Source organism: Ovis canadensis, chromosome X (assembly GCF_042477335.2).
Source record: "Ovis canadensis isolate MfBH-ARS-UI-01 breed Bighorn chromosome X, ARS-UI_OviCan_v2, whole genome shotgun sequence".
Classification (NCBI taxonomy): Eukaryota; Metazoa; Chordata; class Mammalia; order Artiodactyla; family Bovidae; genus Ovis; species Ovis canadensis.
In genome coordinates, this window is record NC_091727.1 from 65,177,109 (window position 1) to 65,203,714 (window position 26,606).

Sequence of the window (26,606 nt, forward strand, 5' to 3'; positions counted from 1 at the left end):
AAGGGTTGCCATCACATAGGTGGTGGAAGGGCAGAATGGTTCCAGGAGGAAAAGAAACCAGTGAAAGGAAGCACCCTTTTCTCTCTCTGTTCTGTTACTGGAACTGCTTGTTTTCACATGACCCATCTTCACAGTTACCCAGAGTGACCTCCTCACTCCCATCTTATAGTAGAGAAAACTCAAAGATGTTGCTCCAGAGTCACATTTGGAACTGTGGCAGGGCCATTTTCAGTGCCCTTGCCTTCAGGTTGGGGGCTCAAGATCTAAGACTATCCATGAGAGGCAACTGGTTTACTATCATGGAGCCCTCTGGTGGGGCTGGAAGAGGCCAGTCCCAACCTCATAGGTGGGTGGTACCTGATGATTGGACAACTTCAGGATACCATCCAGGCCATAGTTGCACTCTAGTACTGGGAAATGTCAGGTGTGCTGGTAAAACCAGGAGCACCAATCAATACCCAAGTTACAAAAAAAAAAAAAGTCCCTCTGAGGTCCATGAAGCCCTTGCTCAGATGGGACTTACTAAATTTAAGAGTAGTGTGCACAAGGAGTGGAACTGTCCAACAGGATGAAGTTGAACATAACTGACTGAAGCTTTCTTCTGCCCTGTGTTATCCTGACAGAAATGTTCTGAGGAACTATACGGGTAGAGGCTTGGCTGGGATAAGGGACACTCACAGGGGCTTCAGATGGGGGGCTAATGAAACTGGACAGGTGCCCTACACACAGAACACAAGACACTGAGACAACCGGGTCTGGATTGGGAGAGACTGACATGGTTGGACAACTGGCATGCTGACAGCTGGAGTCTGACATGCCCCAACAGTAAGGAACAACACTGACCTTTTTGAGAGTGACAGGATGAGGGCAAAGTGCACCCCACACTACACACCTATTGTTGGTGCTTGAGTGGTGCTGGTGCTGAGGAGAGGTGAGGGATACCAAGTGGGCTGGAGGCTGGTCTTCATGGAGTGTGACTGAGGACTCCTGCAGGCAGTGCCTCAGTTTCTCCCTTTGTTTTGAGGTCTCAAGCTTTGAAGGTAAAGTTTGAACTAGCTACCCTGGAAGATCATCTATCTGTGATTTGAGGGGTGTGTGAGAGAGAGGATGGGGAGAGTGTGTTTGAGCCTGGGAGGAATTGGGCCATGCCCCAGGACTTGAGCCATCTCTGGCGCAAAAGGAGTTAATGGCAGGGACCGCGCCCCCCCTTGTCCGGGTACGCGCAGCGCGCCCCCTCGGTGCGCGGGCACAGCAGCCAGGCTGCCGGAGAGCAGATCTCGGGGATTCGGGTGCGGAGCCCTTGGCCTGGAAGCGATATGGGTGGTCCGTGGCCCGGTTCAGTCGCTCGCAACAGCCCGGGGAACAGGTGAGGCCGCCTGCCCCGGTCTCTCATCCTCTAGCTGCCCATACCTTGCCCCGATCCTATCCTTTCCCAATCCTGGGGTGCTCCACTTCCCAGCCAATGCACCCCATCCTCAACCCCATGTTCTCCATCGGCACCTCTGACCCCCCCCAAGCCTCCCCCGCATTTCCCCTCCACCTCCTTCCTCCCTGAATCCCGCATCCTTATCATCCTCCCGCCCATGGTCCCTCTATTTCCACTGCCCTGCCCGCATGCTCATCAAAATACCCTCCTGAGGGCCCCCTGCCCCGTTTCTGTTTTGCACATTGCCAGTCCCCCCTCCCCCGCAGTGCAGCCCCATCCTTCTTCCATCATAGCATCTCACAGCCAGACTCCCTCCCCCACTCTCTGCAGCCCCCCCCCAACGGAGGCCTTTATCCTATCCTTCCCCATTCCAATGCAGCTCCATCCCCCAATACCATTCAGAACCCGCAAAGCCCCCAATACTGCAGTTCTCGACACCAGTCCATTCCTGCACAATGCCCCCCGCCCAATACTGCTCCAGCCCAGAGTACCCCCCAGATGCTTTCTGAATCCCCGGCTTTGCCGCCTCCCGTTGTCTTCTCCCAAATTGCAAGTTGGACCAGTCTGGAGATCTTGGCCTTGGGGACTCACAGTGGGTCCTAGGGTACAGAGGGCGTTTGGGGGTCGGTTGATTTGTCTAGGTGTTCATGGGGAAGGGCTGCAGGAAATTGACTCACAGGAGAACAGCATTTGGTGCTCAAGGGTTACTGGAGAGGGAGGCATCTCAAAAGGGTTAATGGAATTTGCGAGGAGGGGCAGCACCGAGGGGGTTAATGGTGTGTGTGGGGGGGTTGCTGGCGGGGAAGCCGTGTGAATGAGCGTTCTGTACCCCGGAGTTGCCATGGAGACGGTGAATGGGGGGATTGTGTGAACTCAGCTGCGGACTAGCCCCCCCCCCCCATACACACACGCACACCCACTCCCTCCTGCCCCACCTCCCTACTCCTACCCCTTCCCCTCCTCCCTCCACCCGGGTGCATTCTGGGCAGTGTCTGGGATCTAACCACCCATACTTTTCTCCCCATTTCCTCTGAGCCCCCCCTTTAGTCTCTTTGCCCGCCCTCCCTCCTCCTTTTCTCTTTCCCTCCCTCTCCTCTCTCTCTTCCTTTCTCCCTCTTTCTTTCTTTCTCTCTCTCTCACACATACACACACACGCTCTCATTCCCCTCTCTTGGTGGCGGTGGCCGGGCGTTCCCATTCTCCCTCCCCCACCCCTCCAGCCAGTTCTTAAAGGAGCAGGCCTACAATCTTGGAAGGCGGGAGAAATAGGGGGAAACTCAATTGTGTGTGTGTGTGTGTCCATGCGGGAGTGTCTCTGTGTGCCTATGTATATGTGTTGACTGTACAGCTGTCCTGTCGGAAGGCCTGTGTGCCTCGAGTGTGTTGCTGTTTCTGCTTCTGTCTCCACCTGTGTGTCACCGTTATGCTGCCTGTGTCCCTGGATATTTACCTATGTGGTATGTGTGATTAGGTTTCAGTGAGTCTCTGAATGTATCTCTGTGAGTCTCTGGCTCTGGGAAGCTCTCTGTCTCAGAAGGTGGGACTATATGAGGGAGTCTCTGTGGGTTTGAAATATATGTGAATATATTCTGAGTGAATATCACAGTGTCTGTGATTCCGGCTTTCTCTCCCTCACTCCCTCTTGAGTCTTTGTGAGTTTATTTCTGTGAGTCTCTGAGTGTGTGTCCCCCGCCCTCCGTTGTTTATTTTACACTGGCTGAGCATCAACAATGCCTAGGGTGCTAGGCAGACTGCTTTCTGCCTCAGTCTCTGGCACCCCGTGTGAATTAGAGATAATTGCCAGAAAGGACTGATGCTTAAGTATTTGGAAGCAGTGAGGGCTGTGGAAAAACGTACAGGAGGGCCTGGGGACTGTTGTGAATGTCTGTCCTGCCCCCTGCCCTGCCAGAGAGAGAGGGGGGTCTCTCTAGAGGCCCCTTTGCTTATGTGATGCATATTCCCTTATCCTGCCTTAGTCCTGGAGTGAGGTGCACAATCCTACCCTCTCCTGACGTGGAGGACCCTATGGGGGTTATGGGTCTTGGAGGCTAGGAGCTCAGTATCCAGGAAGAGTACCCAGGAACTTGAGCTCCACTTCCTGTTCCCCCACATGCTACTCTGGCTCCAGTTGACCCCGATGAACTCCATTGGCTGAGAAGTTGAAGTTGGGGACTGGCAACTTACAGTGGCAACAACTGTCCATCTCTCCATCCCCTTGGCTTTTCCAACCACTTCCCTGGGTGCAGCGAATGGCCCTGAATGGCAGTCTGAGGGTCCATGGAATCCTGGGTGTGAAGAAACCTTTCTTAACTATAGGAGAACAGCCTGAGCACAGTAGGGCCCCAAAGACCCACTCCACAGTCCTCCCAACCATCTTGGATGACGCATACTTCCCTCTTTCCACAGGCCTGTCTGGCCCTGAGGGAGTCCCCTTTCTGAAGCTGTGGTGCTCGGACGACCTGCTCTGTACGTTGCCGGGCACCTGTAGGTGTCCCTCGAGAGTTCAGTTTTGAGGTTCAAGTCAGTGTGGCCATGAAGGGGCTGCCTGTTGGGCTGATGCTGTGACCCTGGAGTCTGCCTCTCCTGCCAGTCCCCCGGCCCGGAACATGTGGCTGTGGCTTGGCCCACCCTCGCTGTCCCTGAGCCCCAAGCCCACAGTTGGCCGGAGCCTGTGCCTCACCCTGTGGTTCCTGAGCTTGGTGCTGAGGGCCAGTACCCAGGCCCCAGCACCCACAGTCAACACTCACTTTGGGAAGCTAAGGGGTGCCCGGGTACCATTGCCCAGTGAGATCCTGGGGCCTGTGGACCAGTACCTTGGGGTGCCCTACGCAGCTCCCCCGATCGGCGAGAAACGTTTCCTGCCCCCTGAGCCGCCCCCATCCTGGTCGGGCATCCGGAACGCCACACAGTTTCCCCCAGTGTGCCCCCAGAACATCCACACAGCTGTGCCCGAAGTCATGCTTCCTGTCTGGTTCACCGCCAACTTGGATATCGTCGCTACTTACATCCAGGAGCCTAACGAGGACTGCCTCTACCTGAACGTCTATGTGCCCACGGAGGATGGTGAGTGCGGCCAGGCGCTGTGCCCTCCCTGCTTCCCACCCGCCCCACTGTGTTTGTGGCTGGCATGTGGTCGTGTGCCCTGAAGCATGCATCTGTCTGTCTGTGAAAAGGCTTTTAACCATCACTTGGCTTGGCCTCCCTCTTCCTCCTCCCTGTTCTTTCCTCTCCCAGCATTGTCTGAGCTCCCATGTGTGAGTGACACTGTTACCACAGGATGGGCCTGGCCAGGCCTGAGAGCTTTGACAGGTCTAGGGCCAGATGCTGGATGGGGGTTCCCCGGGGGAGTATGGGTCACTGCTGGCAGCTTCCCCGCGGGAGGATGCTGGCTCCACCGGGCCCCCCTGTTGCCATTCCACCTGTGTGTGTGTGGCCAAGGGAGCTGCGTGTGTGTGGGGGGAAGGGGGCAACCTGGTGGGCAGTGCTTAGGTGCCTCCTCTTTCACTAGCTGATGCCTCCTCCCGCGGGGGTCACACTAAGGTAAGTGACAGAAACAAGGAGATGGTGGGACAGGCTCTCTGCCATGTGCCGCCTGCAGAGCAGCTATTGGGGCCTGGGGGGTGGGGGGTGCATGCCCCCGGGCAGAGGCCTCCTGTTATTTTTTAGTTTTTTATTCATTTTACAGTAAAGCGGATTTCCAAGGAATGCGCCCGAAAGCCCAACAAGAAAATTTGTAGGAAAGGAGGTAGGTAGCCAGCCGGCGGGGAGGGAGAGAGAGAGAGAGGGAGGGCTGCCTGCCCACCTGCCCTTGCCCCTGAGGACCCAGCCTTCCTTCAAGTAGCCCAGGCTCAGGGGGCGGTGAGCAGGCATAAATTCCACCTCATCCAAGGGCCCCGGCTCCCCTCAGGGAGGCTCTGGTGGCCGAAGGCAGGTTCAGAGCAGAAGCAGCAAAACCCCGTTTCTTTCAATCTTCCTGGCCCCCAATTCCACCCTAAAGTGTGTGCCAAAGACAGAGCCAGTGCTTTCCTCCAGGTCACCTCAGGAGAAACTCTAAGCCACCAAAATGGAGCCAGAGGCTCTGCCATTTTCCGGGTGAGGGAGTTGCCAGCTCATCCTTCCGTGCTCTTTCCCAGGTTGAAAGTTGAGATTCAACTCTCCAGCCCTGGAGCTTAGACCAAACTGTACCCAGGTGTAGTAACCCTGCCACCCTGTCTACTGCCTCCGGCCAGGGCATAGCTGAGTGCCCCCGGCTGGCCTGGTGGCAGACCTTGGGAGGTCTCTGGGAACTGTGGACTCGAAAGGAGGCACAAGATCTCAAATTTCAAATTGGCACTCTTGCCAGGAGGAATTTGTCCCCTCACCACCTGTATAATAACTCTTCTTGTTCCAACACCACTTTATGTTTTCTGCAAAGTATTTGCATACTTACCTCAGAAAATCCACCCCCCCCCCTTCTCTGGAAGCTTATAAAGCACGAATTGGTTTCCCAATTCTACAGATGTGGAAACAGGCCCAGGGGAGTGACTTGCTGCTGCTCAAGGCCCCTTCCCTGGTCTGTGGCAGAGCCTGAACCAAAACCTGGGTCTCTTGACCCTCAGGGAAGTGTTCTTTCCACTGTAGCAGGCAAGGCAACTCCCATCTGGTCATTCCCACCTCCCCTCTGAAACAAATGGTGAAATACAGATGGGGTGAATCAAATTGGAAGCAGTAACAGACTAAGGAACAGGTGGAAAATCACAGCCTGGTCCCTACAACCCTTTGGCAAGCTTGGAGTTTGTTTTCTTTTGAAATCATAGGGCAGGATTCCCCCAGGCGGGGTCATCAGGGACTGGATATTCCCTACCGTGTAAGAATCTCTTGGGAGAAGAGCCCGGAAATGTATATGTAGCGCTTTTGATGCACACTGAAGCTCTGAGGGAGGTCCCCTGCCCCGGAGATAAGCTTTCCACCACCTCCTCACACCCAGCTCAGGGCTTCAGTAAAGAGCTCAGAAGGCAATCAGTAAAAACGCTTTTGCATGAATGAAGAAAGGAGGTGGAGGTGCTGCGTAAAGAGTATGGGTCTGGGAGACACAAGCCTGGGTCCCATATCAGCTGCTAGCTCATAGTGAAACCTTAGACAAGTCTTTTCCTTTGAGAACCTCTTTTTCTGCATCTGAAGGTGGTAGAGGACTATTCCAGTCTTAACATTCCTTTAACCTGTAAAAAAATTCATGAAGAGGGTCTGTTAAACCTGCTTCTAGTAGTTACTTGCTTACTTGGGTGTGGGGATGGAGAGGGAGGCGATGACATTAACCATTTCCTAGGAGCAGTTGATCCCCCCCAGAGCACCAGTAAGAGCCTAGGGCAGTCCAGTACAGTCCTGAGAGTCCAGACCTGGAAGCGCCAGTCAAGTTCAAACATTTACCAATCGTGATTGTTGACTATGGGCAAGGCCATGTGCTAGGTGCTGTTGGGATGTGGAGGGATATGAGGTAGAGGAAAGATTTAGAAATAACTAAAGACTCGATCGCTACTCTGAAGAAGCTCATAGGCTAGTGTTGAAACTCAGCTGGTTTAGTGAAGCCCCACAGGCCAAGCTGGGAAGTGGGTTCCAGACAGTGTGGGAGAGGGCATCTGGTCATTTAGCTGCTCAAATTAGTTCCCTATACAGAGCCTGTTGGCCATTTGGAACAGATTTTAAAAGCCTGCCTCTTGGGGGAGACCCGTCCCCAGAGATGGTTATGGGGGTGGTGTGTTCAGAACAGGCAGGGCTGACTGGGCACCTGCAGCAGCACAGTACCGGACTTGGGGGTGGTGGTCTAGCTAGTCCCTGGAGGGGCGGGGACAGGCATGGCAGCGAGGAGTTGCTCAGTGAGTACTATGCAGAGGGAGCAAAGCATCTGTGCAAAGGAGGCTGGGACAGTGCAGCAAGGCAGGGACATTCCCACAAGGGGACAAAAGGGATGCATCTTTTAAGTCAGGGTCCAGAGTAAGTGAAGAAATTCCTGGGGAAGGTGTGCCCTGTCCCCCCACCTCCACCTCCATCAAATTGGAGGGAATTCGTGTTTAAGGATGAGTGATTCCTTGCTGTTTGAGGACGGGTGGGGGTTTCTGCTGCGTGGGTGATGATGCCCCAGGCCCCACAGGGTTTCTGAGGGCAGTGCTGTCGTCAGGTGTTAAGACGGTAGGCACCACGGGAGGTTCAGAAAGCCAGAGGCAGTTTCTGCCCCTCAGGCTGGGCTCTTGCCCTAGTTGTAAAGTTATTTTATAATTTGAGGGCGGCTCCAGTTTTGATTAATAGCTGTGAGGAAACCCAGACCAGCTGAGAAAGAAAGCTATTTGCTGCCTCCAGGCCAAGAGTATCTGATATCTTAGACAAGAGGATAAGCCCTGGGGTACCATTGAATGACCTCTGTTTCCACACACTGATCAGCACCTGGGCGGTGGGTCTTCTTTCTCAAAGCCATTTTCAAGATGGACTTCTTGTCTCCTTAGAATGGGAAGGAGAGTTGGTGCCAGCTCAGCCAGGTCCTAAACTTCTCTCCTCTAGTTTCTTCTTTTCTCTTATTCCCTCCCTTCCCCCTTCCCCATGCTCCACCTCTTTTCCTGACTTATTTTTTCCCTTCCCTTTCCCCATCCCAGAAAGGTGGCATGGTGCCGTGGAAAGACCATTGGCTTTGGAATCAAGCAGACCTGGGTTTGGATCTCACCTCTAGCACTTCCTAGCTGTGTGATCTTAAGCAAGTCACTTTGCTTCTCTGATTCTCAGCTTCCCCATCAGTGAAACAGGAATAAAGATAGTCCCTCCCTCACTGGGGTGTAAGGATCAAACAATATGGCAGAAGTAGAGTGTCTGGCACATGGTAACCATTCGGTACATGGTAGGAGCTGCTACCATCATTCCTATCTCTGTTTCTCTCTCTCTCTTCCTCTCTCTCTCTCATGTCCTTTTCTCCTTTTCCCCTTCCTTCTCTTCCCTCCCTGTCTGGCTCTCTTTTGATCTCCGAGCAATGCTTGCTGCTCTCAGGCCTGGTTCCTGTGGGCAGGAACCCCATTTGCCATTACTCAGAGCAGGTCCCAGCAAGGAAAAGCAGAGGGAAAGCTTCATCTCCCATTTTCTCCAGTGGGAATCAGGATCAGTTGAGACCCAGCTTGAGCCTGCCCACTGGGCCCAAATAGCTTAGGGCTAGGGTCCCTGGCTCTGCCCTGACAGCTCACACCTGTAGCCACACGGTGGTGATGCCGCCTCTCACCCTTGGTGCCTGCCCCCACACTCCAGCTCAGCTGGCCTGTGTACGCATGTGCAGCCCCTTCCACCTGGGCGAAGGCCCTCCCCTGAGATGGTCTCCAGCTCCATGCCCTGGCCCACCTCCTGCTGCCTCCTTCTTAACTGAGAAGGTGGTTGGCTGAGACAGGCTGTTGGGGACAGAGAGGCAGGTAGGGAGGTGCAGTGAGGCCAGCACAGCAGGGGCCTGCAACACCATCATCCTGATGAAGGTCTGGGCCTCAGCCCACCCATTCCCTCAGTTCTTGCCATCCCTCCTGCCTGTCCTGGGCCCAGGCCCAGAGCTGGCTTGCTGGGCCACGCTGCAGTCATGCTGTTTTTGAATTCTCTCTCTGTTTTGTTCTCTGTTCTGTGCTGTTGTGTCTCCCCGTGTCTGGTCCCCAGGATCCGGCGCTAAGAAACAGGGCGAGGACTTAGCGGATAATGACGGGGATGAAGATGAAGGTATTTGGGGGCTGCAGGGCGTGGCGGCTGGTGCATGGCACAGAGCCCCTCCCCCTCTCAATGGGGAGAAGCCCCGTCTGTCTGTCTGTCTGTCCGTTGGTGTGTTTCTGTTCCTGTACAAGGCCGTTGGGCTGTTCATCCATCTTTGGCCTGGTCAGCCACTGGGAGTTCCAGGGTGATGGACACGGCTGGCGGGAGCAGGGGACCACGAGCAGAGCCACGGGGTCCCCCACTGCCCGGAGACAGCTTCCTTCCCCATCTTCTGTGGTTCCTGGGCACCTGCCCCGACTGAGCAGCAGGGAGAGTGGAGAGAAAGCAGGACTGAGGAGGGTGGGGGCGGGGTGGGGAGGTGAGGAGAGGCGCAGAGGAACTTGAATGGCAGGAGCCCCTGTGTTTTTGTGGGGAGGTTGGCTCCTGGGAGGGGGAAGTGAGGAGTGAGGCAGTGATGACCGCAGGGGCTGGGGAACAGCGCCACCTAGGACCTCCTTGGCCTTCGCCCAAAAAGAAAAAGATGGCCTGGGGTCAGGGGCTGTATTAGGTTCAGGATGGCCACAAGAACCAGGCTGAAAGACCAGGCTGAGGCCAATACGCCACAGACCAGGCAGTGGATGGCATAAGATCCTTGGGTGACGGTTGAACCAGTCTTCCTTCCTCCTCAGGAAAACAGGTTGTGTTTGCGGCAGCAGAGAGCATTCCCTTCTACCTCCATGCCCTGGCCCCCACCCCTGGGGGCCACACAGCTCAATGGGGCCCACTGGTGGCTGGTAGGGTGTTCTGGGGCAGTGGGGTGCAGCCCAGCTCCCAGGCCGGGGGTGGGAGGTGTGCTGCAGGTCTAGGCGATCAGCCCTGTCCCCAGTGGGACAGTCACGGCTTGGGAGCAACCGCTTAAAAATCCCTTGCTGAGTGGCCTCTGTGGAGGCTCCATCTTCACCTCAGAGCTGACTCGGGGTGGGCTCTCTCATTCTTAGTTCTGCCCCACCTCTTCCCCATCCCCAGTGTTTGCAGCTAAGTCTGCCTGATGTCCAGGGAGAATGGGGTAAATGAGCACATGGTTGAGAAACCATGTCAGTAAGGTCCCCCCAACCCCATCTCTGCCATTCTCTCCCCTGTCCCCACATTTTCCCTTGTTCTCTTCCTGTGCTGCCCCTTATCCCCACACCTCTTGTCTCTGTCTGCACTGGGGGGCCAGCTGCTGCCAATGGCCGTATTTCCATGTAACTGGTCTAGCCTTGGGGGTTTCAGGGCTCCCCAGCCCCTGCTCTCTAAAGCCATGTCAGGTCCCAGGACTCCTGGGTGCCCAGGGCAGGAACTCACTGATCCAGCTAAGGGACCAGCCCTTTCTCTTCCTCCTGCCCTCTGTCCCCCAGGGCTCAGCCACCGCCTCTGTAGAACTCACTGTATCAGGCACGCCTGGCTGCCTTCAGCTGGGAGGCACTTGAAACCAGTCTTTAAAAACATCACCAGAATCTGACTTTCTCTGGCCGATGGCCCAAGCTCTGGGCTGAACAGCCCCCTGAGTCCTGCCCTCAGAGATGGCAGTGGTGTCCTGGAACCTGGGATAGCTTTGCTGCCCGCACCCCACCCCAGGGCTGGCGGGGGTGGGGGAGGAAGGGCAGCCTACCCAGCCTGTGTCTCAACCCTTCTCCTTGCAGACATCCGGGACAGTGGCGCTAAGCCTGTCATGGTCTACATCCATGGAGGCTCTTACATGGAAGGGACAGGCAACATGATTGACGGCAGTGTCCTGGCCAGTTATGGCAACGTCATCGTCATCACCCTCAACTATCGGGTTGGAGTGCTAGGTATGGTTCCCTGTTGGATGCCTAGAAGGAAGCCTGAGCTTTCAAAGGAAGGATAGAAGGCTGAGGAGTTGAGAACAAGCCCCTGGGTTCTCTAGCTGGTGCTAATGATGGTGGTCACAAGGTTGTTATCCCATGGTTTTACCCAACTGGTCAGAGCTTTCGCACATCCCTAGGTCCTTTCCTGGAATGTTGAGATGCCATTCAAAATTCAGTTCAAACTTCACACCTTTTCTTAGGCCTCAAGCTAGGTCTCTGCTTCCAGATTTTTGCATGGCTGAGTTTTGTAAAATCAATTTATTTTCTGGTGTCCTGTCCTTATCCCGACTCTCCCACCCTCACATCCCTAAACACCCTACACATACACAGATATTCCTTTTAGTCAGTCACACATCTGCACACCCATACACCCTCACATGTCCACATGTCCACATGGCCCGCATCCATCCACATGTGTCCAGCTATTTCTCACCTCCACAAACATACACACACACATCCCTACATCTACAGACCCCCTCACATATATGCACATTCTCCCACCACCCCATACACACTCCACACATATATTTTCCCCAGCGCACATATCCAGATACCTGCATACCTCTCTATACTCCATATCCATACCCCACATCTACACAGATTTTTCTCACCTTCCATGCATACGTACACACAGAGGTTCCCTCCACATCACTGTATCTACATCTATGCCCATATACACCACACATGCCCACCTCATGCTTCCCTCTACCCCCATAATGCACTCTACACAAAGACCCACACCCTGGGTCCATACCCACACCCAAACACCGCACATACGTATATGGGCACAGATGTAGATACAGGGATGTGGAGGGAACCTCTGTGTGTGTGTGTGTGTTTGTGTGTGTGTACACATGGGAGGTGAGAGAAATCTTTGTAGATGTGGGGTATGGGTAAGGAGTGTAGAAAGGTGTGGGGTATCTAGATACGTGTGTTGGGGAGACTATATGTGTGGAGTGTGTATGGAGTGGTGGGGGAATCTTCTACACATACACAGATCTATGTCCCCCTACATAGCCCACTTCTGTATCCACTCTCCTCTAACATCCACACACACGCGTATATCCCTCAGCTTCCCTACATAAGCATGAACCAATGTTCCCCTCCCTACACATATAGGAGCCATACCTGCAAGTCCACACCTCCCCACCCCAAAGTACACAAATACTACATATATCCCTCATACCCCTGCTTCCACGTGTACATACACATTCCATGCTCTATATGTAATATATGTTCCCTCTTATACGTCCCCCCTTATACACAAACCCACAGACCCCCATGCACATACCCACACATAAGCACGTATACTCTTCCTATACACATCTAGCATATATATGTCCAATACATACAGGTATACATATTCCTACCCCACAAATATACATACATCCATATACCCACACCTGGTCATCCATATCCATACATGCATACACACTCATGCACACCCCACACTTACATACCCCACATACATACACTACACCTTTCTTCTACTCTCTCCACACATATATCTCCATATACTCCTATCCCTTACACCACTGTGCTCCCACACATACACACTTAGTTCTCAAATACCTCCTCATATACACCCTTATCCCCTTCCCCCACATACTTTGTCGCCCACATGCTTATTTTGGAGATTTAGGCTGCCCCTCTGCCCTGTGCCTTCCTTGATAACTGTTAATGCCTAACTGTGGCCAAAGTCTTGAGGTAAACAAGTGCCTCAGAGAGGGCAACCAAGCACACAGGCCTCTGAGGACGCATGTAGCCCCATACCCTTGGAGTGGCACAAAGAAGCCAACTTCCTGCCTAGAGGGCTGGTGTCCTCAGAGTCCCAGTGGGGGTCAGGGCTCTTTGTCAGGTCTGCAGGCCTGGGTGCTGAACCAACAAGTAGGCCTGGCTTCTTCAGGGCTGGTTGGCTGATGGGACCTTATTTTCATATACTTGTGAATATGTGGCTTTGCCTGTTCGAACCTCAGAGGCCCCAGAGCTGCATTTCACTTGTGGGTGCAGTTCCATACACAGAAAGGCTACCTCCTGTTGACTTTCCCTTAATACTGTATGGGATAGCAAGACATCTTTTGGGGGTTCAGGCTGGAGAAATGATATTCCCTGAAAAAAGTGGAGCCTGCGTCCCATTCCGCAGATCCAGATACTAGATGTGACGTATGTGGGGCATCTCCCTGGTCTCTCCACAGTCTAGTGGGCTTCGGGTTTCATAGTTCTGCCACTGCTCCTGTGGCTCTCGGAGTTGCCCCAGACATCATGGCAAGGCTCTCGTAAGCTGTTCTGTCCCATTGAGAAAGAGGTTTGGAGTCTCTGACAGTAAAAATGGTACCATGCAGGTGGCTGTAAACCCACACACTTGGGCTGCCCAGTGCCTGAAGAGTAATGAATATACAAACATAATCACACACAGATATGCAGGCACACATGCATGGTTGTTGAAGGCCAGAAGTAATTCTGTTACTTTATTTTCTAAATGAGAGTGATAGAAAATGTTCAACTCAGCTGCTTTTAAAAATGATCAACACAAAGCGCCATTCTCTAAGGACCAATGGAAAACACAGAGAATACTAAGAATATGCTTCAGTTCCGAATTATCTGACCAGCTGGAATGAAGGCAAAGAAAGAGTGGAGAATTGGGGAAATTAGGGTAGAAAAGTAAGAAAGGGAAGGAAAGGATGGTAAAGAGAAAAAAGGATGAGAGTGACACAGAGAAAGGAGGCAGAGGAGAGACTCAGAATTTGAAGTGTCACTTGGGAGCTGTAGGCTTCAAGCTCCCTGTGATATCCTGGTTTGATGATTACTTAACAACCCTTCAGTTGCTCTGACCCTTAAGCTTGTGTATCAGAAGTTTTTAACCTTTTGGGGAGTCTTGGACCCCTTTGAAATTGTGATAGAAATGATGGCCTCTTATCCCAGAAAATGCTTGTGTGCATACATACACACACACACACACACACACACACATACACACAAACTTATAGAAATTATTTCATGGATACTACTGAAACTCATCCACGAAATTCAGGTTAAGACCCCGACCACCACCTTACAACCTCCTCTCGTTGGCATAACCAGAACAGCACATCTTGGGGTTAAAAAAAACAACACATTTTTTTAAATGTTTATTTTTAAAGAATAAACATGTGTATTCTTTGGACTTAAATAGTTAATGATCAAAATAATACTACCCAAACCTCAGAAGGAGCCATTAAGTAAGATTTGGCCAGAAGTTTCCCACCACCTCCTGTGTGCCCTTCAGTGTCTGCTCTGGAACACAAATGTAATCAATAGGCCACTGATCAGACTCTGGACACATACAAGATGTTTTTGTCTCTTGGCGCCAGATATAGAACATGGGTTTGTCCCTGTTTCTTGGGGATTTTGCTGTATAGCTGAGGCTTTGTTGTTTTGTTTCCCAAAACATGTGACCAGTTTTAGACCTCATTTATATGCATTCATTCACTCTCCTTTCCATCAGCTTCTCTGAGCGCTGAGCCCAAACAGACGGTTCCCTCCAAGGTGCTTCTTTAGACATCTTAGGTGATGCACATATTTTATTAGATGATGTCACAGGCGAGTCCATGGATCCCATCCAAGGCAGAGCGGTATTTATAATTTGAAAAGCCCCCACTGGGCTTGAGACCAACAAAAGAAAGGGACCTCAGCAGGATATAGGATGTGGATATCCTTGGGGCTGAAGAAGTGGGGGCTTGCTGAGTTTTCTTTCAGGTTTCAGAACTGAATCCTACATCCTTGCTCAGGTGCCTTCAGGCAAACTGAAAACCTGGTAAATGTCAAGCCTTGGGTGACATACTATCTGGTTTTGATACAGTATACCAGATTCCCCTGTCTTCTGTTGACAAGCAGCTTACCATGTACTGCAGTATAAACTCGGGCCCAGGGAGACTGGCTCAGATTTGCTCTAGCAGTTTATGGAGTTTGGTGTCTCAGCCCTCATTCTCACATGGTTTTTCACTGGATGACTGAGTTACTGGGGAACCAGCAGCAAATGACTGCTCTTCCAAACTGCCAGGTTTTGTGTGTGTTTGTGGTCAGTGGCATTCACTGTATCATCTGCCTGAGCCTGTTGGATAGAGCACTTCAAGCGGGATGCTTGCAGTAGGATGGTTGACATGACGTCATCCACAAGCTTCAGTGCCTCTTATCCTGAGGTTCATGGGACCTGAGGGAGAAGAGAGTGATGCTCAAATCCTCCACTCAGCCCTTTCAGGCCTTTGTTCCCAACCCAGGAAATTGGTTCATTTTGGAGAAATCTACTTTACTACATCCAAATGCAGGCTCTCCCTGCTGATTAGGACAGGTGTATTTGACACATTTCACTGAATGATACCTTGGCAAAGACCAAAGCCAAGTCTACTATTGCCTAAATAAGAGACAAGGTAGAAAGAAAATGGGGGAAGGAGAGAGGAGGGAGGGAGGACAGGCAGGCTAAGACAAACACAATGATTTTTGCCGGAGGGTCTCAAGGCTTGGACAGCCAGGTTGGATCTTGGTCAGCATACTTTTCAAGACTTGCAGGAACAACTTCAGCTTGTGAATGGGCCAGACAAGAAGCTGGTTCCCTTGTCTAGAGGCACAAGAGCTCCTCCATTCATCCTCATTCAGGCTTTCTCTAATTCCTTCTCATTTCCTCATTGGGAACCTGGGGCTAAAGAGGGCTTGTGACTAGATCCTGAGAGGAATAACTAAGTACTTTACATACTTAATTGCACCAAAGGTAAATTAATAACATACTTGAAGAGGGTAAAATGAGCTCTTTCACAGTAGCTAGATTCAGAAGGGCTCAAGAAAGACAGTGATGAGGTCTTGTGCCTGCTTGAGTCTGTTTGAATTCAGCTTCTGCCGATGGTCTACCAGGCCCATTGGAGAACTCTCTGTGAACTGAGGGAGCCTCCTCAAATATGGCCTCCCACAAAGTTGATCCCAGGGGCTGTGGATGAGCTTTTAACTGTGGAGTTAAAAAATACTGACCCAGGTATAGGTTTTCAGTGTGTAAGAGCACCACAGCTATCCACCTGGAAAGAACCTTTCCAAAAGCCTAGGGCAGGAGATGATAGCCTTCCAAGGAACCTAAATATCAGGGAAGAGGATGAAATGAAGCAGCAAGATCAGACTAAAATGGAAGCAGGGTGGGGTGGGGGGAATATAGGACATCTCTGTGGGATAGCCAGCAGGTGGGTGGGAAGGTAGTCGCCATGGCAACAAGTCTCCATAGCAGCAAATCCCAGCAGGTGGGTGGGAAGGTAGTCTCCATGGTGACATGTCTCCTCAGCAGCAAATCCCAGTGGGTGGGCGGGAAGACCTGTTTCTGTGGTAATGAGCTGCACTGACTTCCCCATTTTTCCACCAGACGAAAAAGATGGTCTAACCCAGTGGTTTTCCAACTTTAGCAGGCATCAGAATTACCTGGAGAGCTTGTTAAACATAGAGATTGCTGGGCCCCACCCCCAGAGTTTCTGATTCATTAGGTCTTGGAGGATGGGAAAATGAGGACCTGCCCTGAGAATGAGGAGAAGGGGGCATCTGAGGCCCTGGAGGAAGTGGAAATGGACAAGCTTGGACAGGGGGTGCCAGGAGGGCTTAGGGATTATAGTCTCTTCGAATCTTAACTTCCTCCAGAGACAGAATAAAGGGAAAAGAGAAGTAGCTATAGATGTATAGTGTGCTGAGCACGTCTGATATGCCTATGCTCATTTTATCCTTGATACAACCCTTTGAAGTATTTTGTCCCCATTTTACAGGAGAGGAAACTAGAGCCCAGGGATTTTCAATAAGTTGCCTAAAACTACATGGCCAGTAAATGGTAGAGCCAAGGTCCCTGCTCTTTCTACTCTATCTTGACAGGTGCTAGAGTAGTGTATCAGTTAGCACATCAAGGCAGAGGATGCTGGATACTGGCCATTTACAGTTCCTGCAGTTTAAGTCTCCCAACTGGAGGCATCCCTTTCAGACAGTCTGGAGACCCTGCCTTTCAAACTGGGGAATGAGTAGGAAGTAGGGAACTGATATTTCCCAGAGTGATGGTGCTGGACCTTGCAGAAAAGAGCAATGGTTAAAGCTAACTGGGTGAAAAGAGCTACACTGCATGCTCATCCTCCATCCTTATGCCCCTGACAGGCATTGTCATCCAAATGCTCCATCCCTCCACCTTCACTGTCCTTGTGCCCTTTATTGAATTCAGGTTTCCTGAGCACTGGTGATCAGGCTGCCAAGGGCAACTATGGGCTCCTTGACCAAATCCAGGCCCTCCGCTGGGTGAGCGAGAATATCGCCTTCTTCGGTGGTGATCCCCGCCGTATCACCGTCTTTGGCTCAGGCATTGGCGCATCCTGTGTCAGCCTCCTCACACTGTCGCATCATTCTGAGGGTGAGTAGCTCTTGGAACAGCACAAGAACTAGCCAAGTGCTGGCTGCCGACCCTGACCCCAGGCCCTCCAGGCTCCAGGGTGCCCAGCTTCATGTCCCAAGAGCACCCAGGGGAATCAGCAACCCTCGCCTACCAGCTCAGTGTCCCTTTGGGGAGAAAGTGAAAGTGAAAGTCATGTCTGATTCTTTGCGACCCCATGGACTATACAGTCCATGGAATTCTCCAGGCCAGAACATTGGAGTGGGTAGCCATTCCCTTCTCCAGGGGATCTTCCCAACCAAGGGATCAAACCCAGGTTTCCCACAATGCAGGCAGATTCTCTACCAGCTGAGCTACCAGGGAAGCCTTCTTTGGGGAGAAGTGGAAAGGAAATGTTTCTCCAGGGGAAGATGTATATCTCCCAGTATGAAAGAGGAAAGGAGAGAATCCTATTTATATCTTGAGAAAGGAAGGTTCTCCTTGTGATGTGGGAGTCTTATTGAGGAGTGTGGGAGTAGGATGTCTCTCTCTCTCTCTCTCTGAAGGGACACTGGCTCTTTTTGGGCAGGGGAAATCTTTCTGTGTGGGAAGGACACGTGACTTCGGGTAGAGCTCTAGAGTGGAAATTAGTTTTTAGGTGTAAGAAACACTCATTCTCGGCCTTCATCTCTGAAGAGCAAGTCTGTGTAAGACAGGAACTGCCCTTGACAGGGGAGACGGGACCAAAGCCAACATTAAAAACCTGTGGATGAGCTTTGTCTGAGGGATGGTAAGTTCTTATCACACTCCAGACCAAGCCTCTCCCACCCCCAAGCTGTATGACCCCAGCTAAGGGAGACTTTAAGTTTTAGCCTGATGGGAAGCCTCTGCAGTGACGCTTCCAAGGGGGCCAAATAGACCCTTTTTTGTGTTCAGCAGGAAATGTTCTCTTCATCTGTGGACTATGAGTACATGCTAAGTTGCTTCAGTCATGTCCAACTCTTTGCGAACCTATGGACTGTAGCCCACCAGGCTCCTCTGTCCATGGGATTCTCCATGCAAGAATATTAGAGTGAGTTGCCATGCCCTTTTCCAGGGGATCTTCCTGACTCGGGGATAGAACCTGTGTCTCTTCAGTTCAGTTCAGTTCAGTCGCTCGGTCGTATCCGACTCTTTGCGACCCCATGAATCGCAGCACGCCAGGCCTCCCTGTCCATCACCATCTCCCGGAGTTCACCCAGACTCGCGTCCATTGAGTCAGTGATGCCATCCAGCCATCTCATCGTCTGTCATCCCCTTCTCCTCCTGCCCCCAATCCCTCCCAGCATCACAGTCTTTTCCAATGAGTCAGCTCTTCGCATGAGGTGGCCAAAGTACTGGAGTTTCAGCTTTAGCATCATTCCTTCCAAAGAAATCTCAGGGCTGATCTCCTTCAGAATGGACTGGTTGGATCTCCTTGCAGTCCAAGGGACTCTCAAGAGTCTTCTCCAACACCACAGTTCAAAAGCATCAATTCTTCAGCGCTCAGCTTTCTTCACAGTCCAACTCTCACATCCATATATGACCCCAGGAAAAACCATAGCCTTGGCTAGACGGACCTTTGTTGGCAAAGTAATGTCTCTGCTTTTCTATCTAGGTTGGTCATAACTTTTCTTCCAAGGAGTAAGCGTCCTTTAATTTCATGGCTGCAGTCACCATCTGCAGTGATTTTGGAGCCCCCAAAAATAAAGTCTGCCACTGTTTCCACTGTTTCCCCATCTCTTTCCCATGAAGTGATGGGACCAGATGCCATGATCTTCGTTTTCTGAATGTTGAGCTTTAAGCCAACTTTTTCACTCTCCTCTTTCACTTTCATCGAGAGGCTTTTGAGTTCCTCTTCACTTTAAGGGTGGTGTCATCTGCATATCTGAGGTTATTGATATTTCTCCCGGCAGTCTTGATTCCAGCTTGTGCTTCTTCCAGCCCAGCGTTTCTCATGATGTACTCTGCATATAAGTTAAATAAGCAGGGTGACAATATACAGCCTTGATGTACTCCTTTTCCTATTTGGAACCAGTCTGTTGTTCCATGTCCAGTTCTAACTGTTGCTTCCTGACCTGCAGGTTTCTCAAGAGGCAGGTCAGGTGGTCTGGTATTCCCATCTCTTGAAGAATTTTCCACAGATGTGTCTCTTACATCTTCTGAATTGGCAGGTGGGTTCTTTACCACTAGCGCCACCTGGACTGTAAGAACCCTTTCTACGTCTGAGAGGCAAAGATGAGCTTCTCAAAATAAGTGTCCTTCTCTAAAGTAAGGAAAACCATGAGAGAGAACACAGTTTTTCACTGAAATCCACCTTATGAGTTAGTGATATTCTCACAGGAAGACTTGCATTCTCTCTTTGAAGAAGGCCTGTCTCTCTCAGGGAGAAAAATCACCTTTTCTGACCTAGAAATTCTGCCTCTGTCCCTCCAGAGACTCCATGAGGGAAGACTAAGGTGGGAAGTAGGCAACTTAAAATGTGTTCCTAAGTGATGGTATGGGAATAGGAATTCCTTTTTTCCATCAAGGAGAGTGAAGTGACGAGTGGTGAAGGTGCCTCTGTCTGGAAAGAGGAACAGTGCCTCCTCTGATTGGGGACTATTTCCCTGGGAGGAGAAAGCCTTTCTTGGTGTGGTGCTAATTCTCTGTCTCATAGTGGGCCTGTGTCCCTGGCAACCTGGCTGCTTTAAAGATTTATTCTCTCTGTCTTTCTGTAATTGAGTAATGGAGAATAATCTTTCAAAAAATGAGGCTTTCTTATGTAGTCATCTATATTTCTCTCCCTCTCTTTTTTACCCATGCAGACTCTCTTCAACTCTTCTTTCTCTCTCTCTTTTTTATGGCTATGTCATATGGTATACAGGATATTAGTTCCCTGAACTGGGCTCAAACCTGTGGCCCCTACATTGGGAGCACAGAGTCTTAACCACTGGAGCACCAGAGAAGTCCCATAAACTCTTCCTCTTTGAGGAATAGAACGTGCACCTGTGGGCCAGAGTTTCCCTTACTTGGGAATGTTGAGGTCAGAGAAAGAATGATACCTTTTTTCCATAGAGGGGAAGAATCATCTACATTTTGAGTTTGGGGGACTGGCTCCTTCTTAGCAAGGGGAAAATCTGGACCTGAGGCATCAGTAGCTTCAGGAAAAGGAAAGACCCTGTGGAGACTACAGTTTGGGAGGGCACATGCCCTGGAGACCTTCAGACCACAGGGCCTTTGCCCTCAGGAATCCTTCCCCAAACTCCGAGAACGTGAAACTCTCTCCTGCCTGCATTTCTCATCCCTCATGAAAAAGACCCCTTTGTGGTGGAAGCGCCAGCTCCCTGGTGGTGTGCTGGCACAGAACTGGGCCCAGCTGGGCAGGAAGCAAGAGGGGAAGAAAAGGAGAGATAAAGAGAGGGAGCCTAAGGAAACTGATGTCTGGGACCCAAGGGGTTAATTCTTCCTAGCATTTCCTTAACCCCAAAGTTACCAACCACCATCCTAGAATGAGGAGACAAGAAACAGGCAGGGGACCAGTCAGGAAAGGAGCCCAACAACCCCTCCTCTGGTCCTAACCCATCGTTCCAGCAAAAGGGTTATTCCTTCTTCACAGCCCATTCAACCCAGAGGGCGACCTCAGTAAAAAAGGAATGAAGAGGTGTTTGATCTGTCACGATGATCTGACTTGGTGCTGTCTATTTTCTAAGGGCTTTTCCAGAGGGCCATCATCCAAAGCGGTTCTGCTCTGTCCAGCTGGGCTGTGAACTACCAACCGGTGAAGTACACCAGCCTGCTGGCAGACAAGGTGGGCTGTAATGTGCTAGACACAGTTGACATGGTGGACTGTCTTCGCCAAAAGAGTGCCAAGGAGCTGGTAGAGCAAGACATCCAGCCAGCCCGCTACCATGTGGCTTTTGGCCCAGTGATTGATGGTGATGTCATTCCTGATGACCCAGAGATTCTCATGGAACAGGGCGAGTTCCTCAACTATGACATCATGCTAGGTGTCAACCAGGGTGAGGGGCTCAAGTTTGTGGAAGGGGTGGTGGACCCTGAAGATGGTGTCTCTGGCACTGACTTTGACTATTCAGTCTCCAACTTTGTGGACAATCTGTATGGCTATCCTGAGGGTAAGGATACCCTGCGGGAGACCATCAAGTTCATGTACACAGACTGGGCAGACCGTGACAATCCTGAGACCCGCCGTAAGACATTGGTGGCACTCTTCACTGACCACCAGTGGGTGGAGCCCTCAGTGGTGACGGCTGATCTGCATGCCCGCTATGGCTCGCCTACCTACTTCTACGCCTTCTACCATCACTGCCAGAGCCTCATGAAGCCTGCTTGGTCAGACGCAGCTCATGGGGATGAAGTACCCTATGTTTTTGGTGTCCCTATGGTAGGCCCCACTGACCTCTTCCCCTGCAACTTCTCCAAGAATGATGTCATGCTCAGTGCTGTTGTCATGACCTACTGGACCAACTTTGCCAAGACTGGGTAAGGAGAAGGTGGGGGTTCTTCTACTTTGGGACCCTAGCGTGCCCTCCCCTCTGCTCCTCTACCTAAACCTCTTCCATCATCTCCCTTCCTAAAACAGTCACCAAATCTTGATTGATAACCCCTTCATCCCTTTCTGTACATCCTCTTATCTAGTCTTTCATGCCATTTCCTTCCCTTAAAAATTTTTGTGGAGGTTCAGAATTTGGTCAGCAATAGGATCAAGCAGGAATGAGAATTACTGGCATAACTATGGGATTCGAGTTTAGATGGTAAGAAGCCAGGTGAAGTGGGAATAAAGTACATTCAGAAAGCCTTTAAAGGGCTCTTGGAAAAACTGGGCAGCTGAAAAGATGAATGGATGCTCTGTAACTTGTGAGAAGAAGCATCCTATAGCTTGATCTCAGAGGATGGGTGCAGGGGAGGATGTGATGGTTTCCATGATGTCATGGGCAATAGGAGTTCAAGGTCTGGGGAAGATGAGGGGTATGGACAGGGTGAGGGACCCCAAAAAAGATGGAAATGGTAGAACATTCTGGACTGGGGAAGGGGTTTAGGGCTGAGTGTTAAAGGAAGAATCTGGGCCTTTTCCTCATTACATAGAGTGGTGACCCCAGATTTCCATGTGGTATTTCAGGGATCCCAACAAGCCGGTCCCCCAGGACACCAAGTTCATTCACACCAAGGCCAACCGCTTTGAGGAAGTGGCCTGGTCCAAATACAATCCCCGAGACCAGCTGTACCTTCACATCGGGCTGAAGCCAAGGGTCCGCGATCATTACCGGGCCACTAAGGTGGCCTTTTGGAAACACTTGGTGCCCCACCTATACAACCTGCACGACATGTTCCACTACACGTCCACAACCACCAAAGTGCCGCCCCCGGATACCACCCACAGCTCCCACATCACCCGCAGGCCCAATGGCAAGACCTGGAGCACCAAGCGACCAGCCATCTCCCCCGCCTACAGCAACGAGAATGCCCAGGGGTCCTGGAACGGGGACCAGGATGCAGGGCCACTCCTGGTGGAGAACCCGCGTGACTACTCCACTGAATTAAGCGTCACCATCGCTGTGGGGGCCTCCCTCTTGTTCCTTAATGTCCTGGCCTTCGCTGCTCTCTACTATCGGAAGGACAAGCGACGTCAGGAGCCCCTGCGGCAGCCCAGCCCTCAGAGGGGAGCCGGGGCTCCTGAACTGGGAGCTGCTCCCGAGGAGGAGCTGGCAGCGCTGCAGCTGGGTCCCACACACCACGAGTGTGAGGCGGGTCCCCCCCATGACACCCTGCGCCTCACCACGCTGCCTGACTACACGCTGACCCTGCGGCGCTCCCCTGATGACATTCCACTCATGACCCCCAACACCATCACTATGATCCCCAACTCCCTGGTGGGGCTGCAGACATTGCACCCCTATAACACCTTTGCCGCAGGGTTCAACAGTACTGGGCTGCCCCACTCACACTCCACCACCCGGGTATAGTAGCTCTAGCCCAGAGCACAGCCTATATCCTGATTCTACCCCTCCCAGATCCACAAAAACACATGCACACATGCACACACACACACAGACACATGCAGACATCTATGTATACGCACGCACCCACACCCAACAGCAGACCCACGTGCACAAACATAGACAGATATGGACATGCACCCACATGTGCAACAACACAAATAAGGAAGTAAACCTGAACAAGCCCTTCAAATGGAGACACACATGAGTCCTTGGGAAACTGAGGACCCATGGAACAGCAGCTGAAGCCGGCTCCCAGACCTGACCACAGACACTCCCAGGGAGCCTGAAGCACCAGCTGGATACCCCTTGGTGCTCGCCTTCCGCATCTCTTGGAACTGCACCACCCACCAACTCCAGACTTGGGAGCTTTAAAGAGCAGAGTAGCTCTTTCTCCCTTAGACTTGGTCTTTTTTCTGGGTCTCGTTTTTGTTGATTTTTTAAAAAAAAAAAAATTGGAACAAATGCTTCTCCAACCCATGAGTGCAAAGAGGCTCCGGAAGGGAGGGCTCCAGGCCCAGGTCTCTCTGGCTTTGGAACTCCCATTGCTCACACAATGACTGAGAAACGTGAGCCCCAAGAAAGAAACAGATTCGGGCAAGACCATGGGGGAGAAGGAGGAAGGGGTTGTCACTGGATGGGGTTGGAAGGCCATAGGGGACAACTCACCAGCCACCTCTATCTCTGTGGAGGGCTGTGGAGACCACAGGTGACCTGCGTTCCCCAGGAGCATTGGCCTCCCTAGACCAGGGGACCCCAGATTTGGTGAATGAGGTTTTGTGGAGGCCATGTCATTATTGGGGGCCCTGGGTGTAAGCTGGGTCCTACCTCTGCCCTTGGGGTAATGCTATCAGAAATTCGCCCCATTTTCTTTAGAGTCTCTTTCGTGTATGTCATTTCTCTTTCAAAAAGACGGTGTTTTTTTGTTGTTGTTGGCTTTTTTTTTTTTTAAAGAAAAGTTCTTAAAACACTAACGGAAACCCATGGAGTTTGTCCTTTGTAAAAATTTTAAACACAGTGTCTTGATATAAAAATAAAAAATCCAGTTAGCACTCCCAACCTGCCTCCCTTGCACAGGCCTTGCCCCGACAGACCTCCTGGCAGGGCACCTCTGCGGGTGAGGACTCACAGTCTCCCTCAACATCCTGTGCCTTTAAGCTGATACAAGTCTGGGCGGCTGGCTGCTGACCCCCTGCACGAAGGCCTCTCAAATCTTAATCAGGTTGCTGTCCCCACCCCCACCCTCACCCCCCAACGCTCTGGGTTCCTGCGGCTGAATTCTCCTCGGGCCTCCTAATGAAACTGCAAAAATAACACTTCCTTCTCCACTGCGCCATGGCTTCTGCGGCCACCGCCGCTGCAGCCCGCTGCTGGCTCTGCCACCATTGCCACCACCCTGCCCTCGTCCTGGACGACTGGGAGCTGGGACGAGGTCCGCCCTCTAATATGCTGAAAATTCTTTTTCATGTCTGAATCCAGTGCAGCATCAGATATGTGGACTCCCTGGCCTTGGGTGACTGACAGAGCAGGGGCCCTCTCCTCCCCAGGGATACTGGTTTCCTGTTCTGTGAATTAGAATTGGAGAAGTCACTGGGGCCCTGGCAGCATTTCTCTCCAGGACTGTGATCAGTGGCTCCCTGTCAACCCTGGGGGACAGATGCAGTGGGCTCCACAGAGTTAGCATTATGGTATCTCATATTACCCACACTGACTTGAAGGACTAAACCAGGAGTCTGCTCCTCAAGTGTGATAGTTAGGTGGGGTTGCTGACACCTCAGAAACCAGGAATAGCATTCTTCAAAGTGTCCCTGATGGAATGAAGGAGATGAACCAACACAACACGATGACGTTCAGAGGGAACAAACACAAGGTAGTAAAAAGACCAAAACCAAGAACTAAATACTAATATGGTATGTGGGGACAAAGGAGACTGGCAATGATTGACTTGACCTAGGTTAGTTAAAAAAAGAAAATAGAACTGGGGGGAGAATGTCAGGGTGGGTCTTGAGTTGGATGAGTCCCTAATGTAGAACTGGTTTTCTCCTCCTTCCCGTCTTCCTCTCACCCTATTCTTTCTCTTCTTCCCCCCATCCCTTCCTTCTTTCTTTCCAAAACTAACTTGGATACTAGCACATAATAACAAAAATTTAGTATGGAGTCACTGGGAAGTAATCGCAGTCTGAGTTTTTTAGAAGTAAGATTAAAGTCATGTAGTCCAACCCACTTACTTTATAACTGAGGAAATGGGCTCAGAAAAACACAATGTCACAGTGTTAGAAACAGACCTAAAATGTAGTCCAGTAACATATGACCTTTCTCATGGTCCTCAGTTTTCTCCACTCTACCTAAGAAAACAGTAATGGGTCTGCCCTTGGTCAACACATTTTCAGCATATGTGGAAAAGCTAGAGAGGATCTGGAGAAGAGCAAAAACAATGTGCCAAAGGACTAAGTTGTTTTTTTTTTTTAATTTAGAAAGGAGGAAGTGGATGAAATAACATTTAATAATTGTGGAGCACCTACTATATGACAAGTGTGACATATCATCAAAAAATCAGGAGGTATATCATCCCCTAAATCAGGACAGAACTGGGTGATCTGTTCTCTATTTCTTCTGAGAGTGATTGGGGAAAAGATTAAGTTAGACACAAGGCAAAACTTTGCTGTAGATAGGAGTTGATCATGGCATGTAGTAAATCCTCAATAACAGTTGCCAAATTGAGTGACTAAGGGAAGCAATGGTGTTCATCTTTCTGAATGCAAAGGGCTGGGTTATGTGACATTTTAGATCAATCAGTCTTTATTATTATGATCCTTTGATTACTCCATGTCAGATATGCCGAAATGAGCCTCCTCTTCTGAGGGGTATGTGTGCGCCTCCAAATTAGGAAGCTTTCTGGTTGGGGAGGATGTAGACATTGTCTCTCCTCTAAGAACTAAAGGTGCCATAACAAACTCAGCTCCAACCCTATTTGGGACTCATCAGTGAGAGATTATAGTTGGTTTTCACACCTAAAAAAAGGTCTGCGAGACCTCTAATGCAGGCAGAGTTTCAGTCTAATAGTCAGTGCTGTGCCTGGGTGGTTTGAGTGTTCTTGACCCCCTTGCTGACTGCCAGCCCCAAGTCCAGCAAAAAAAAAAAAAGAAAAAAGAAAAAGCCCAGGTTCTTGTTTAAAGGGCTGAGGGTATACTTGGATTTGATTTCATATGGCAAAAATCGTTAGGGCCTAAACCGGATCCAGCCTGCATCTCTAGATTAATCTAGTT

The 26,606-nt window shown here is 51.0% G+C and overlaps 1 protein-coding gene across 3 annotated transcripts; it reads left to right on the top strand.

Moving 5' to 3' along the window:
* The first annotated feature begins 1,237 nt into the window (after positions 1–1,237).
* NLGN3 (neuroligin 3) lies at positions 1,238–24,399 on the top strand. 3 transcript variants are annotated; one of them, XM_070291772.1, is made up of 7 exons: positions 1,243–1,366; positions 3,833–4,489; positions 9,077–9,136; positions 10,789–10,938; positions 17,183–17,368; positions 21,037–21,826; positions 22,464–24,399. In XM_070291772.1, exons 2-7 carry the CDS (start codon positions 4,033–4,035, stop codon positions 23,305–23,307), a joined length of 2,487 nt encoding a protein of 828 aa, XP_070147873.1. In that variant the 5' UTR covers positions 1,243–1,366; positions 3,833–4,032; the 3' UTR covers positions 23,308–24,399. The 3 variants fall into 3 exon arrangements, with proteins under 3 accessions (XP_070147874.1, XP_070147873.1, XP_070147872.1); XM_070291771.1 differs by lacking the exon at positions 1,243–1,366 and adding an exon at positions 5,112–5,171; XM_070291773.1 differs by lacking the exon at positions 9,077–9,136 and having other exon boundaries at positions 1,238–1,366.
* The last annotated feature ends 2,207 nt before the right edge of the window (positions 24,400–26,606 follow it).

What these genes read in the sequence shown, in the direction of transcription:
- NLGN3 (XM_070291771.1), top strand. Translation starts at nt 4,033, where the DNA reads ATGTGGCTGTGGCTTGGCCCACCCTCGCTGTCCCTGAGCCCCAAGCCC. An exon ending in ACTGTCGCATCATTCTGAGG is followed by an intron (nt 17,369 to 21,036) that starts GTGAGTAGCTCT and finishes CTATTTTCTAAG; the next exon opens with GGCTTTTCCAGAGGGCCATC. An exon ending in ACCAACTTTGCCAAGACTGG is followed by an intron (nt 21,827 to 22,463) that starts GTAAGGAGAAGG and finishes GTGGTATTTCAG; the next exon opens with GGATCCCAACAAGCCGGTCC.